The 12,117-nt window shown below is 35.8% G+C and overlaps 1 protein-coding gene and 1 long non-coding RNA gene across 3 annotated transcripts; both read right to left on the bottom strand.

Annotated features, from left to right (window-relative positions):
- Window positions 1-4,359: 4,359 nt before the first annotated feature.
- LOC110622668 lies at window positions 4,360-8,995 on the bottom strand. 2 transcript variants are annotated; one of them, XR_002489150.2, is made up of 2 exons: window positions 8,806-8,995; window positions 4,360-5,117 (listed from the first exon to the last, which is right to left on the bottom strand). It is a non-coding gene; the product is annotated as an uncharacterized LOC110622668 (long non-coding RNA). The 2 variants fall into 2 exon arrangements; XR_006350948.1 differs by lacking the exon at window positions 8,806-8,995 and adding an exon at window positions 7,051-7,893.
- Window positions 8,996-10,401: 1,406 nt separating this feature from the next.
- LOC110621292 (LOB domain-containing protein 41) lies at window positions 10,402-11,726 on the bottom strand. Its single transcript, XM_021765520.2, has 2 exons — window positions 11,427-11,726; window positions 10,402-11,322 (listed from the first exon to the last, which is right to left on the bottom strand). Exons 1-2 carry the CDS (start codon window positions 11,614-11,616, stop codon window positions 10,619-10,621), a joined length of 894 nt encoding a protein of 297 aa, XP_021621212.1. The 5' UTR covers window positions 11,617-11,726; the 3' UTR covers window positions 10,402-10,618.
- Window positions 11,727-12,117: the final 391 nt, after the last annotated feature.

Raw genomic sequence — 12,117 nt, forward strand, 5'->3', positions numbered from 1 at the left:
ACTGATTGATGAAAGTCTTCAAGTGAATTCCAAAGTGAAGTGCTGACAGCACTATCACTTCTACAGTTAGTAACACTTGTTATATCTAGATTGGGCCTCTGTCAATTTGGGTTGGTGATGGGCACTCAAATAGCTTGGACAAGTGGAGAAATTGGATAAGCAAAACCTTGAACTCCGTTATGCAGATAACTTTGATTTCATGATGTTATGAGGCCACTGAATATACAAATATTCAAATGTTCAATCAACACAAGGCATGGTGATTCTTAGGGATTAGATATGCTGCTTTGTATTGAAAAGCAAAGATAATGAATAGCCCAGCTGTAGAAATCCTTTTGTGGATAATACAACGTGTCTCTAATGGGGAACTATATGGGATGATAGGACAATCAATAAGTACATGGGAGTTGAGTTCTTCAATAGAAGTCAACCCCAATTTCCTTTTAAAAGTGGCCAAGTTGATGATGCACTTCTTGTTGAAGATAGGAAATGACTATCTACATAACTTGACTCTTTCTAATTGCTAATAATAGGTCTTTATAATGAGCCTTTTATAATTTCCATTTGGTTATTGCATGACTAAGAGGGGGCGTGCTCACACACATTGTAATATCCGGCTAGACTCCGGTGTCGGAATTCCAATCTTCCAATGGAATCTCCGCTGGAATTCGGAATCTCGGATACCGGAACCTCTGTAAGGGTAAAATATGTTTTTACAAAATGTTTTTCATGGTTTTAATGCTAAGTTTTTGAGTTAAAGTTTTAAAAATGAAAAGACAATGTTTTTGAGGGATAAGCTCAGGTTCGGCCGCCGAACATGGTGCTGCCGCGAGAGCTCTTTTGGCCCCCGAAGGTGGTCTGGCCAGCCACCTATAAGAGGCCCCCAGTCCGAAAATAGACGAGTTTTCTCTCCATTTTCCGGCAAATGTGAGTTTTTGCCCTCTCCTTGATGATTTTATGATTTTCTTTCAAATCTTTCAATGTTTTCACGAGTTTTCTCTTGTCTTTGAAGATCTAAGCTTAAACTCGAGTTTTTGAAGTCTTGGAGACCGTTTGACTCATCTCCACGTTGGAGTTGCTGTCACTCCTAGATCTCCAAGATGTAAGCCTAGACCTTACCTCTCTTATGTTTTTAATTAAGTTTTATGAAGGGTTAAGGAGTAAAGATGCACGTTATGGTTGGATCTAGAGCTATAGGGTTGGAGTTGGGTTTTGGATGAATGTATGCTCCCTCTTATGTTTTGTTGTTGTTTGTTGGGGTTTAGGTTAGTTTTTATACCCCTTATGCAGGTTGGAGTGAGTATGCATGTTTTAGGAAGTTGGGTGTGAGGATTTGAGAGTTTGGGGTTGAAATGCATGTGGCAGAATCAAGTTCTGCCATTCTGGCGAACCCAGGTTCAGCCGCCGAAGTAGAGTTTGGCCGCCGAACCTGCATGGGAGGCAGCCTTTTGGCAGCCTAACATGCCCCCGAAAGCATGCACTTTCGGACTTGGAATGGAGTTGCGGCAGCCGAACCCGCCCCCGAAAGTCCCTGACTTTCGGATCTGTGGAGGACTTTTGGCAGCCGAACCTACCCCCGAAGGACCCCGACTTTCAGATCTGTAGAGGACCTTCGGCCGCTGAACCTGCCGCCAAAAGTCCTCTACCCAGCCTTCCTTTGCTCATTTTATATGCATGTTTTGTGATGTTTTAGGGAGTTTTTGGGGAGATGTTTAGAGTCTTGTTAGAGTATGTTTGGTCCCTCATTTGAGTTCACCTGTGTAGGATCGGACCTGGGAGACCGTAGAGGCCAGCAGTGAGGAAACTGCTCCAGTGTTAGTAAAACGTCAGCTAGAGGTGAGTAGAACTAAACTAATCCATTGTTTTAAAGATTATCAAACTTTTAAGCATGTTCGTGCATCATGAATGCCATGTTATGTAATAGGTTGTTTGCATTAGAACTCACGAATATGATGCATTGCATAATTTACTGTTGATGTGGATGGATATTGGATGACCCACTAGTCCTCGATATGATATAATATGGTATGATACGAAAGTTCAGGTTGAGTCCCATTCTACGCTTCTGGCACGATGTAAGAGAAAGTCCAGGTCGAGGCCCATTCTACGCCCCTGGCATAGTTGGATACATTATGTTATGTTTAAGAGGAAGTCCTGAGGAGCTTCGTTGAGGGTCGGACATTATTTGGAATATGTAGGGGGTTACTGGTGACAAGTCCATCCTTGATGTGTATTGTTTGTGTTGTGATGCATTTCATGAGAGCATATGTTTATTAACCTGTTTTTATGTTCTGCTCACTAGGCTCTTGTAGCTCATCCCTTTCCCCTAACCCCAGGTTTGCAGGGTCAAGATTAGCTCGGGAAGTCGGCTTGAGGCGGGTATAGTTTATGTAATAGATAGTAATGGACATGAAATTTTTAATGGAATAGATTTGTGCTTTGCCTTAGTTTATGTTGTTAATCCCAGTGAACATATTTTTATGTAAAAAGTTTTTATAATGAGTTATGTTGAACCAAACTTGATGTATGTGATGTTGACCATACTAGAACATTTGATGAGGGTTCTAGTGTGGGTTTTATGTATACAGTTTATGTTGAATGCACAGGTCGAACTTGGTATATGGAAAAGTTTAAAATTTTTATGAAAAATGTATGTTCATGTATGGGATTTTATCAGGTACACAGGATGCATAGTAGGCTTGCTACGAGTTCCGGCGACCTTAAGTCGACTTGAATCCTAGCGCCGGTAACGGTCCGATTTTCGGGTCGTTACACACATAAGCCACTGTTGTTGTACTTTTTAGTACAAATTAAAATGATATTTTATTTATCAAAGATAAGAGTGCAAGATATATCATAATCCTAATCATGTTAACAACAACTAAAGTACATCTACAAAATGCAAAGTAAACAATGAAATATAATCCAAACTACTAATAGTGGGAGTTGAACTTAAAACTTCTTAATCACAAGGACTCAGTTTATCACTATAGCAAGGCTTGATAGGCTAATTATCATTTTACATAAAAACAGAGATTTAGAAAAGTGGAAAGAGAAAAGGAAAGAAAAAAAAAAAAACTTGAAATTAAAGTGTATACTCACTTTTCTTAATCTAAAAACAAAAAAAAATATATATATATAACTCCGAAAATAAACTCAACTTTTTAGCCGTTCCTTTCTCTCCAAATTGAAGAAAAAAAAAAGTAAATATACATTATTATAAAATTGCGCATACATTCTTGTAATTATTGCAAATGTACTTATTGCCTTCGCTACTCGTGCTTGATGTTTATTCTTCGCTACTCGTGCTTGATGTTTATTCTTTTCATTTAAATCCCCATCTATTATTTAATACTTATCACATATATTATTTGTAATTTTTTATTTGAAATTATTGCATAATAATTGAGCATATAAATTAATTATTATATAAAGAAAGTCTTTCTAAAATGAAGGATGTAAATATAAATTCAAAATAATATTTCTAATTACCTCATCTTTTTTAACAAAAGAAATAAATTTATTTTCCTCATAATCAAGAAAAAAAAAAAGAAACTACATATTTTACTCTATTTTTTTCAACTAATAATTTTCGTCTCTTATTTTGTTTCGTCCCTTTTATTTAACCGAACACGGTGCAAGTCCACCATGGATTACCATTCACCTATGGCTACCAGATATTATTCAACATTGCTATTAAGTTGCAGATTGTATATAAAAATACTCAACTTATGGCATGTATTTCTAAATTTGGCATTAAATTCCATTCTTATTTCTAGAGATGGTACCAATATTGTATGGTTCCAAGTTGCGGGATCAAAAAGTTTTGTGTCCTTGAAATATTATATAAACAAGGAACAACTGGGGGCAGCGGAACATAAATAAAACACAGCAGCGGAACTAAGAAATAAATTTGCTGACCTTTTGTTCATATAATGAACTTGCTGATTAATCGCTCAAATTAGGAACCTGTGACACCTGATTAAGGAATAAATCTCATTTATCAGTAGGAAAGTGATTCATATGGGTCGTGCTCATCACTTACTACCATCTGATGTGACTTCTATGAAGCGAAAATGGTGGAAAAGTCGTGCGTGATATATCCCAGCTTTCTGAATTGGAAACCATATCAGTATGCTTTTCTATTTCTTCTTGCCAGAAATGGTGTGCTGAGTGAATAATTGTTGCCCGATTTGACTATTCCTTCTGAAACATGTCCACAATAGTAAAAGAAAAAATAAAATAAATCCATGAGAAAGCTTTAATCCAACCCCACCATAATCATGAATAAATAAATAAATGAATGAAGATGATAAAATAAGGACAGTATACGACCCCTTTTTTCTGTTGAACAAGGAAAAACAGAATTGATCCAGGAAACTTGTACCTAGCAAGGCAGAGAAAGCTCAAACTACTAATTACATTGAACTCCAACGGATTCTAATTCCTAAGCAGAAATTAATGATTCAGTTTTGAAACAACAATAACATTTGAATTCTCTACACAGATCTAGTATCAGAAAAATCTTCGTATATTCCTCTACTTTGATGAGATGTTAAACAATTTGCACAAGCATGGCTCAGCCACAAATTTTCCTTCACCACCTCAAAGAGCCTAGGAGAAAGTCTCGCACTAAATGACCTTTACTTTATCCTGTCCCTTAGGCAGGCTGATCCGCCATTGTAATTAAGAATCTGAAAGAAAAGTATGGTTACAAAAATTCACAAATTGCAATCAGTAGTGATACGTGCCCTGCTGCGAACTAGTGTTTTGGTAGGTAGCCTGAGCAGCAATGGCATTCATGTAGACACCTTGCTGAGCAGTCGAGGAATAGGGCCTCTGCTGCTGCACATTCATGCTCTGATATAGGATATGCAGACCATACATGTTTTGATAGGTGCTCTGCTGAGAATTCACATTCTGGTAGGAGCTTTGCTATGCAGTTGTGTTGTTTTGGTAGGAACCTTGTTGGGCATTCATGTACCGACCAGAAGAAGCCACAAAGGTTTGGAGAAAGCTTTGTGCAGCATTCAGACACTCAGAAGATCGACGGGATTCAACAAAATTTTCAGGGCCACAGTCGGAGGATCTCGTAGCTTTGTCCTTGTTCCAGCAACCTAAAATTTACAGAAAATGCTATTACAATCTTGCAAGAAATAAACATTTCAGAATATTGTCTATTAACACAGTAGTGATTCAAACCTCCAGATCCAAAGTTCCTTATAAGATATAGGCCAATTTCATAAATAATTCAATTTTGCTCTCATTATGTCAGTAGGCCAGTAATGGAGCAATTAGCAGTCAACCTTTCTAATATATGAGCAACAGGGATTATGCGGATAAAAAAAAAGGAACACAGGATAACTACCAGCCATTAACTGGTCATGGGAGTGTCCTGATATTATTCCATGATATGTAAAATCTCCATATCCCAGCAACAAACTTGACCAAGAGGTGTTTGTCATGGTTATTGGAGAGCAGCTGAAAGCTATTTGGTTAAATAAAATGGCCAACTACATTAAGTTTTTACATAATAATAATAGATTGCATTTGACACATTAATACTAATTTAGCTTGTGCACAATTTCCTAAGTATCTCAAGCCGAACAGAAGAACCATACTAAATCATATTCGAACCTAACTCATTTAACTATTTTATTATGATTCTAGTTCTTTGTTAATAATTATATCAAAACTGAACTGAAACCACACCAAAAAAACTCATTTTATATATATATATATATTTTAATGACTTTAATGATAATAGTTCCATTATATAATTTCAATAATATGTTTCATATATCATATAGTTTAATTATAATTTTATAAATTATATTACCAAAATTAAATAATTCTATTTAAAAAATTTCAAGTTTTAATTTTATAAAGTGTTAAATAATATATAATAAAAAAACTATCAATAAGTAAAGATATATACGAAAATAAGTTATTTGTGAGCCGTTTAATATTTAACTTCAATAAAACTTAGTTCATTATGTATATATATATATATCCCTTTGATTATTTTTATGTTTAATATTATCTATCTACTTTTATAAATTTAATTATTCATATAATTTAAATATAACACTCTCTTAACCATTAAATAGTTATTAACAATATTACAAAATAACCACATATTCTAATTAGTTACTGAAAATTTCTAACTATATAATTTAAATAATTTAAATGGTTAACTATAATTTATTCTACCTAAATTGATTAGGTACATATAATGTCTGAAAGTATAGTAATAGAATTTATATATATATATTTGTGTGCGTATGCATTTATTATTTCAACTATAAATGTATTAATTACTTTATAGCTTTTAATTATATGAGTGAATCACATATTAGCAATATAATATATTTTTAAATATTAATTACACATGTATTTTTTAATCAAAATTATACAATTAATAACTATATATAAAATAATATAATAGTTTTACCGAGAATTATATATAATATATATTAATTTTAATATTATTATTATTTAAATGTTACTATTATTATTTTTTTATTGTTATTTTGATGCTGTTTATTTACTATTTTAAAATAAATGTAAAAATAATATATTTTATGTGTAACAATTAAGATGTAAACTGAAATTGAAATTAAAATTAAAGTTAATACAGAATCAAAATAATCCAAAATGAACTAGCGAAATTGTTTAGAACAGTACCGAAACATTATCGAAATTTGGTTCTAAGTCCGGTTCTTGAAAATCAAAGAACTGGAGTTTGGTTCCGGTTTCTGGTCCATAGCTAAATCCGTACCAAAATCAAAACCAAATAGTCCTAATGCTAATTACTGACATTATGGTTTATCATATGACTGGTTATCAAATAGTCGCCTAACATTTTTAAAACTTTACCAACTCACGCATTTCTATGCAAATCCTGGAAGGCAAAGGTTTTTCATAGTAGCCTATGCTTGCATTGGGAAAAAGCAGAAACGAAGAAAACGAATTGTGGTCAGGTGCACGCAGATGCTATGAGATGAATTTCAGTAAAACTGAAAGAACCAAAGGGAGTAGAAATATTACTTTACCAATTCATCAATGCTCATAGCACAACAGGGAAGATGATCTGAAGTAAGACTCGCAATCTTTAGATGGCAATTCCACGTTTGCCTAAAAGACATCCAACCATATTATTTGGAACTAAAAGTCGTGCTGTGACAATACAGCTCATTATTATAATCAGATGTCATTCCACCAAAAAAATCTTCATCAAGAATCCTTTCGTGAACTTTCATAAGAGCATCCTGAGAAGCACAATGAGGCTCTATGGTATCCTGTTCATTCTCTATAGCTGAATCCTCATCACTGTTATGGTTCCTTGAATTATTTTCAGGAGAACTACAAATAATAATTACTCTTTCATCTGAACCAGGAACTAAATCAGCAACCATAATCTTGGCTTTTTCTCTTCCCTTAGGGCTTTAATTATGCTTCCACCCTTCCCAATAATACTAAACAGTAAACACCCTAATTTTTCCTTAAGGATAGAGCATTTGATAAACAGTATCAACAGGAAGCGAATTCCCTGAAGATTCTTCAGGTCTAAAATTGTTCCATTTTCCTCTTCTATAGACCCTTTCCGCTTGAATTGATTGTTTTGACGTTTCTTAAAAAAATTTTACTTGTTCCCATGCATAGTGCCCGGTGACCGCCGGGCTTCCCTGGACGAGACTTAGTTCCGGAGAAGGTTACGGGTCCAAATTCCATCAAACCACTCGCAAGTAGGCCAGCCCAATATCGTTTGACCCAGCCCTACGAAGAGAGGCGGACCGGCTTGACTAACTGCGCGGGCCTACCCATGAAAAACACAGTCCAGAGATGTGGCTTTCGCAGTTTTAACAGTACTCACGCCGGGAGAAATTACATGTGGCCTGTAGCAGAAAAGCGGTCAGAGAAGAAAAACAGTCAGACCTGGCTAGCAGACAAAAGGAAAATGGATAAAAGGGAGGAAACATCTTCATCACTAACCAAACTTACACAGGCACTATACTTTATGGATCTCAGAATATCACTGCCAAGGAAACTAAAAAGGAAGTGGCACCTGGTCCGTCCTACAGAAACAACTGACTTTCATCATCTGGAAATCAAATGCATTAAGTATCAATCCCGGTTAAAAATGTGCAAGAAACTAGCTCACAAATAGCCATAGTTATTGTTATGGACATTAAACAAATAAAGGTTCATATATATTAAAGGTACCATGATTCAGAAAGAAAAATTGAGAAGTTATAAGTTATTCATGCAAATGATATTACTGGTATTACCAATCAACGTTATTTTTGAAGGTACTATAAATGAGAAAACAGAAAATGAATAGGCTAGTTATGAAGACATCTTTACAGGGAAACATTAAGAAGGCAGATTTTACAAGAATCTCATGACAGGAGATGGTGAAAACTTCACATCCCAAAATATTCATGGCACACAGGATCATATTCAAATGTCCTCCTAGCGACCAAAGCTTCCAAGCAAAATGCTGAAGGTACATTTTGCTCCATAAACTCCAGAATCTACAATGTTCCTGTAGGCTTAAAATTTTTCCCATAACCGGATCAATACTAATGATAAAATAAAGTCATATAAAGTAAAGAAAGGAAAATTTTAGATAAGCATATGAGGGATCATATTCATAGGTTTTACAGATTCCCAGAAAAGCAACAATAGTAAATAAATATTAGATAAAAAGAATCAGCAATAATAGATTAAGATAACGGGGGATATAAAATGAGCTAGAGTTAAACAAGAGCAAAATTCAAAATCTCTACATCCAGAAATCACCTGAAAAACACAATGGAATGGGAAAACCAATTGAAATGCTTGATTAAGCTCAAAATTTGGACCAATTAGCTTGTAGTTGAGGGGGAAAGAGTTGATCGCCACTCGCCAGCAGCAGCAGAGAATTAGAGATGCTCTCCAAGTTGAATCGCCATCTCCATGGAGAGAGGGCGAGGGCGGGACTATGGACAGAATGGGCCGCCTTTCACAATTCACTTCCTTATTTCTGTGAAAGGCCATAAGCATTTGGGCTAAAGATCATGGACCCTTATTCGTCCTTTTGCATATTATAGTTGGGCTTTTAAGCCCTATGTATATATATAAAAAAAGTCAAGAAATCCAATTAACAAAATTATGACTGTAGTAAAACCTATCTGTAATAATTAAATAAATAATGTGAAAAAGAAAAACTCGAATCCAAAATATTCGAGATGAAGTGTGATGTCCTTAATAATAAACTGAAGCTGTTGGCAAATAATAGAGTTTGAATGTTGGGATAGTGGCAGATCAGCAGCAATAATTAAGAAAATAATTAACCACGCAAGAATTTGCCTTAATTAGGTCTTCCTTAGCCGCTTACCTTTTCGCTAAACCCTTGTGCTGAGATGGTGGGTAAAGAATTTAAAGCATCTAACACGTCACATGGTTTATGACTATCACACGTAATCACACACATCCGTCTTATTTCCTAAGGACAATTGGAAATATTACAGCTGGACTTATTGATCAATAAATAAGGGTTTTTTTTTTTAATCTCTCTCTCCTGTATGCCCTTTCCTTTTCAAGATGCTTGTTGAAGTTGAATATAAAATATATATTTATAGGATAATTAACTGATATAGAGCAGCCTATCACTACGATTAAGAAGAAAAAATTATATATTTTTTATGAAAAGTATTCTTTTCATTATTTAGTAGTAAAATTATATAAAAAATGTAATTTAATCCATTTATTTCTAATTATTTTGATTCAGAGTGTAAATAATTCAAATTAGAAATTGATATGAGGACGGATCCGTTATGAAGTTGCATTTATTTTTGGGAGAATGCAGATAGAATAAGCAAGAGCTTCGATATTCCCTAGAAACCATTTACATCACTCGGACCCAGCAAGCTGCTTGCTGCTACAGCAAAAGATCAGTATTCATATGCAGTGTCGCTTATGATTAACAACAGAATCAGTATCATAAGGACTCTACTGGCTTTCAATGGTTCCTTTATAACTCTCTCTCTCTATATATCGTGTAGACAACAGTACTTTTTGAACAGGTGCAAGACATGCGCATGGAGGTGGCACAACAATCCTGATACCTACATAACCCTTTTCTCCTGGAGGTGGCAGAACAATCCCGACACCTACATGACCCTTTTCTCCTGGTCTTTGTACCTTCCTCCGTCCCAGGTTTTTGTTATAATGCAAATGTATAAATTTCACATAAATTCAATTCAGCTAAAATTTTTTCTCTGAAAGAACTTAAAACCAGATTTAATTACATCTGTAATGTAATTGCATATAATTTCACAGTGAATTTCGCTCTTAATTTACATTATAAATCTATATGAACCGATTTTTATGGCTATATAAAGTAGGGAATGCGAGTGACGATTACAACGAGATCCCTCTATTGATTTACCTTGTAAAAAAAACAAAGTTTGTACAGTTTTTTTCTTTTCTAAAAAAAAGTCCCAAAGACAAAGCCAAAGGTTGAAAAAGAAAAAAGAACCGACTTCTCTTCTAAACAATAGCCGATGGATTGAGCTGAGCCGCCAAAATTGGACCTTCTTGCACTACTTTTTAGTAGGTTTCTTCTTTCTTCTTAGTGACAAGCTGGATAGTCTAGTCCCAGCTCTGTATTATACGTGTCATCTTCCGATGACGAATACCCATATGATTCGAGTTTCCTTTTCTTCACTGGTACCACGTGACTTGCACGAGACACCGGCTCAAGGCCCAGGGTCAACTCCAGTCCAAGTCCAGCCATTTCCCTAGTTGCATGATCCTGGACTCCTCCATTGCTCTTCGCGGCTGACTCCGGCTCGGCTTTGAACAGTAGCGAAGCCTCAGCCGTCTCCTCGGAGACCATGCTTTCCGTCTCTTTGCTCTCGCCGTCCACCATTGCCAACTCCGACAAGTGGCTTACAGACGACCCGTGACTCATGGACCGAGTCAGCTCATTCCCTGCTGCTCCGAGCCCAACGCCTCGACATGGTTTGTTGTTATTACTAACTTTCGGCTTCACAACTCTCCTAACCCGACAACGCGTCTTGACTCGCTTGGCATCGTTAGAAGCAGCAGAGTTTTCATCCTTGGACACGTGACGAATATCGTAAACCTTCAACGGAGGTCCATGTCCATTGGCCGCCGCTTCAGAATTGATCGGAGTGATCGACGTACCTTTTAGAACACCTTCGACGGCGTCTTGGCAGAGCTGCCAGCTCCCGGACCACAACAACCCAACAGACCCATAAATCGGGTTCACTATCCTCCCACAAGCCTCATAAAGAAGAGACCTGAAAATCGCTGCAACCAAAAGGATGATAAACAAGGTTCATTTTTTATTTCACCACCTCCACGTAATTCAACTACAAAAAAATAAAGAATCATGACGATGATCGGAGACTAACCAGGGCGAAGGTGTTCAGGGCCAGCGTTGATGAGGTTCATGAGGCCAGCGCGGCCATAAAACTTGGCAAGGAAGACAGTGGCGTTGGCTTGGGACTCGGGGCTCTTGATCCACTGCAAGCAAGGTCTGATACTGCAATTCTCGCTGCAACCCTTGCGCAGAACTCGACATCCATTGCAACTCATCCGCATTTTGGAAGAATATGAAAAAGGAAATGGGGATTTGAGTGAGAGAGGGAGAGAGATGGGGTATGGAGGAAGAAAGAAAAGGGAGAAGTGGTATTTAAGAGAAGAGGGAGAAGAGAGAGATAGATTTGTAAAGGAGCCGCTGGATTTAGAGGTACAGTGTACGCAACTTGTTTTTATCTCCAAAAACACTGGTTTCCACATTCAAGGAGGTTGGAATTTTGCCAAAATCCTTAATTTTTATTATTATTTTTTTTTTTAATTTGAGCGAGAGTTGGCTTAATCTTTAAATCTTCAAAATCGCGTTATAATTAATTTCGAATCCACAAAAAGATTACTATCCTTATTCAATACAAAGTTAAAAAAATAAATTATACATATATTTTACATAAACATTATGTTTCATAAAGTAATTATTTTAATGTGTAAAATTTAATAAATCAACACAAAAATACACTAAGCATATTATTTTTCCAAATAATATAATAACATATTATTTAAATTCAT

This window comes from Manihot esculenta, chromosome 1 (assembly GCF_001659605.2).
Source record: "Manihot esculenta cultivar AM560-2 chromosome 1, M.esculenta_v8, whole genome shotgun sequence".
Classification (NCBI taxonomy): Eukaryota; Viridiplantae; Streptophyta; class Magnoliopsida; order Malpighiales; family Euphorbiaceae; genus Manihot; species Manihot esculenta.

What these genes read in the sequence shown, in the direction of transcription:
- LOC110621292 (XM_021765520.2), bottom strand. Translation starts at nt 11,616, where the DNA reads ATGCGGATGAGTTGCAATGGATGTCGAGTTCTGCGCAAGGGTTGCAGC. An exon ending in CCCTGAACACCTTCGCCCTG is followed by an intron (nt 11,323 to 11,426) that starts GTTAGTCTCCGA and finishes TTTTGGTTGCAG; the next exon opens with CGATTTTCAGGTCTCTTCTT.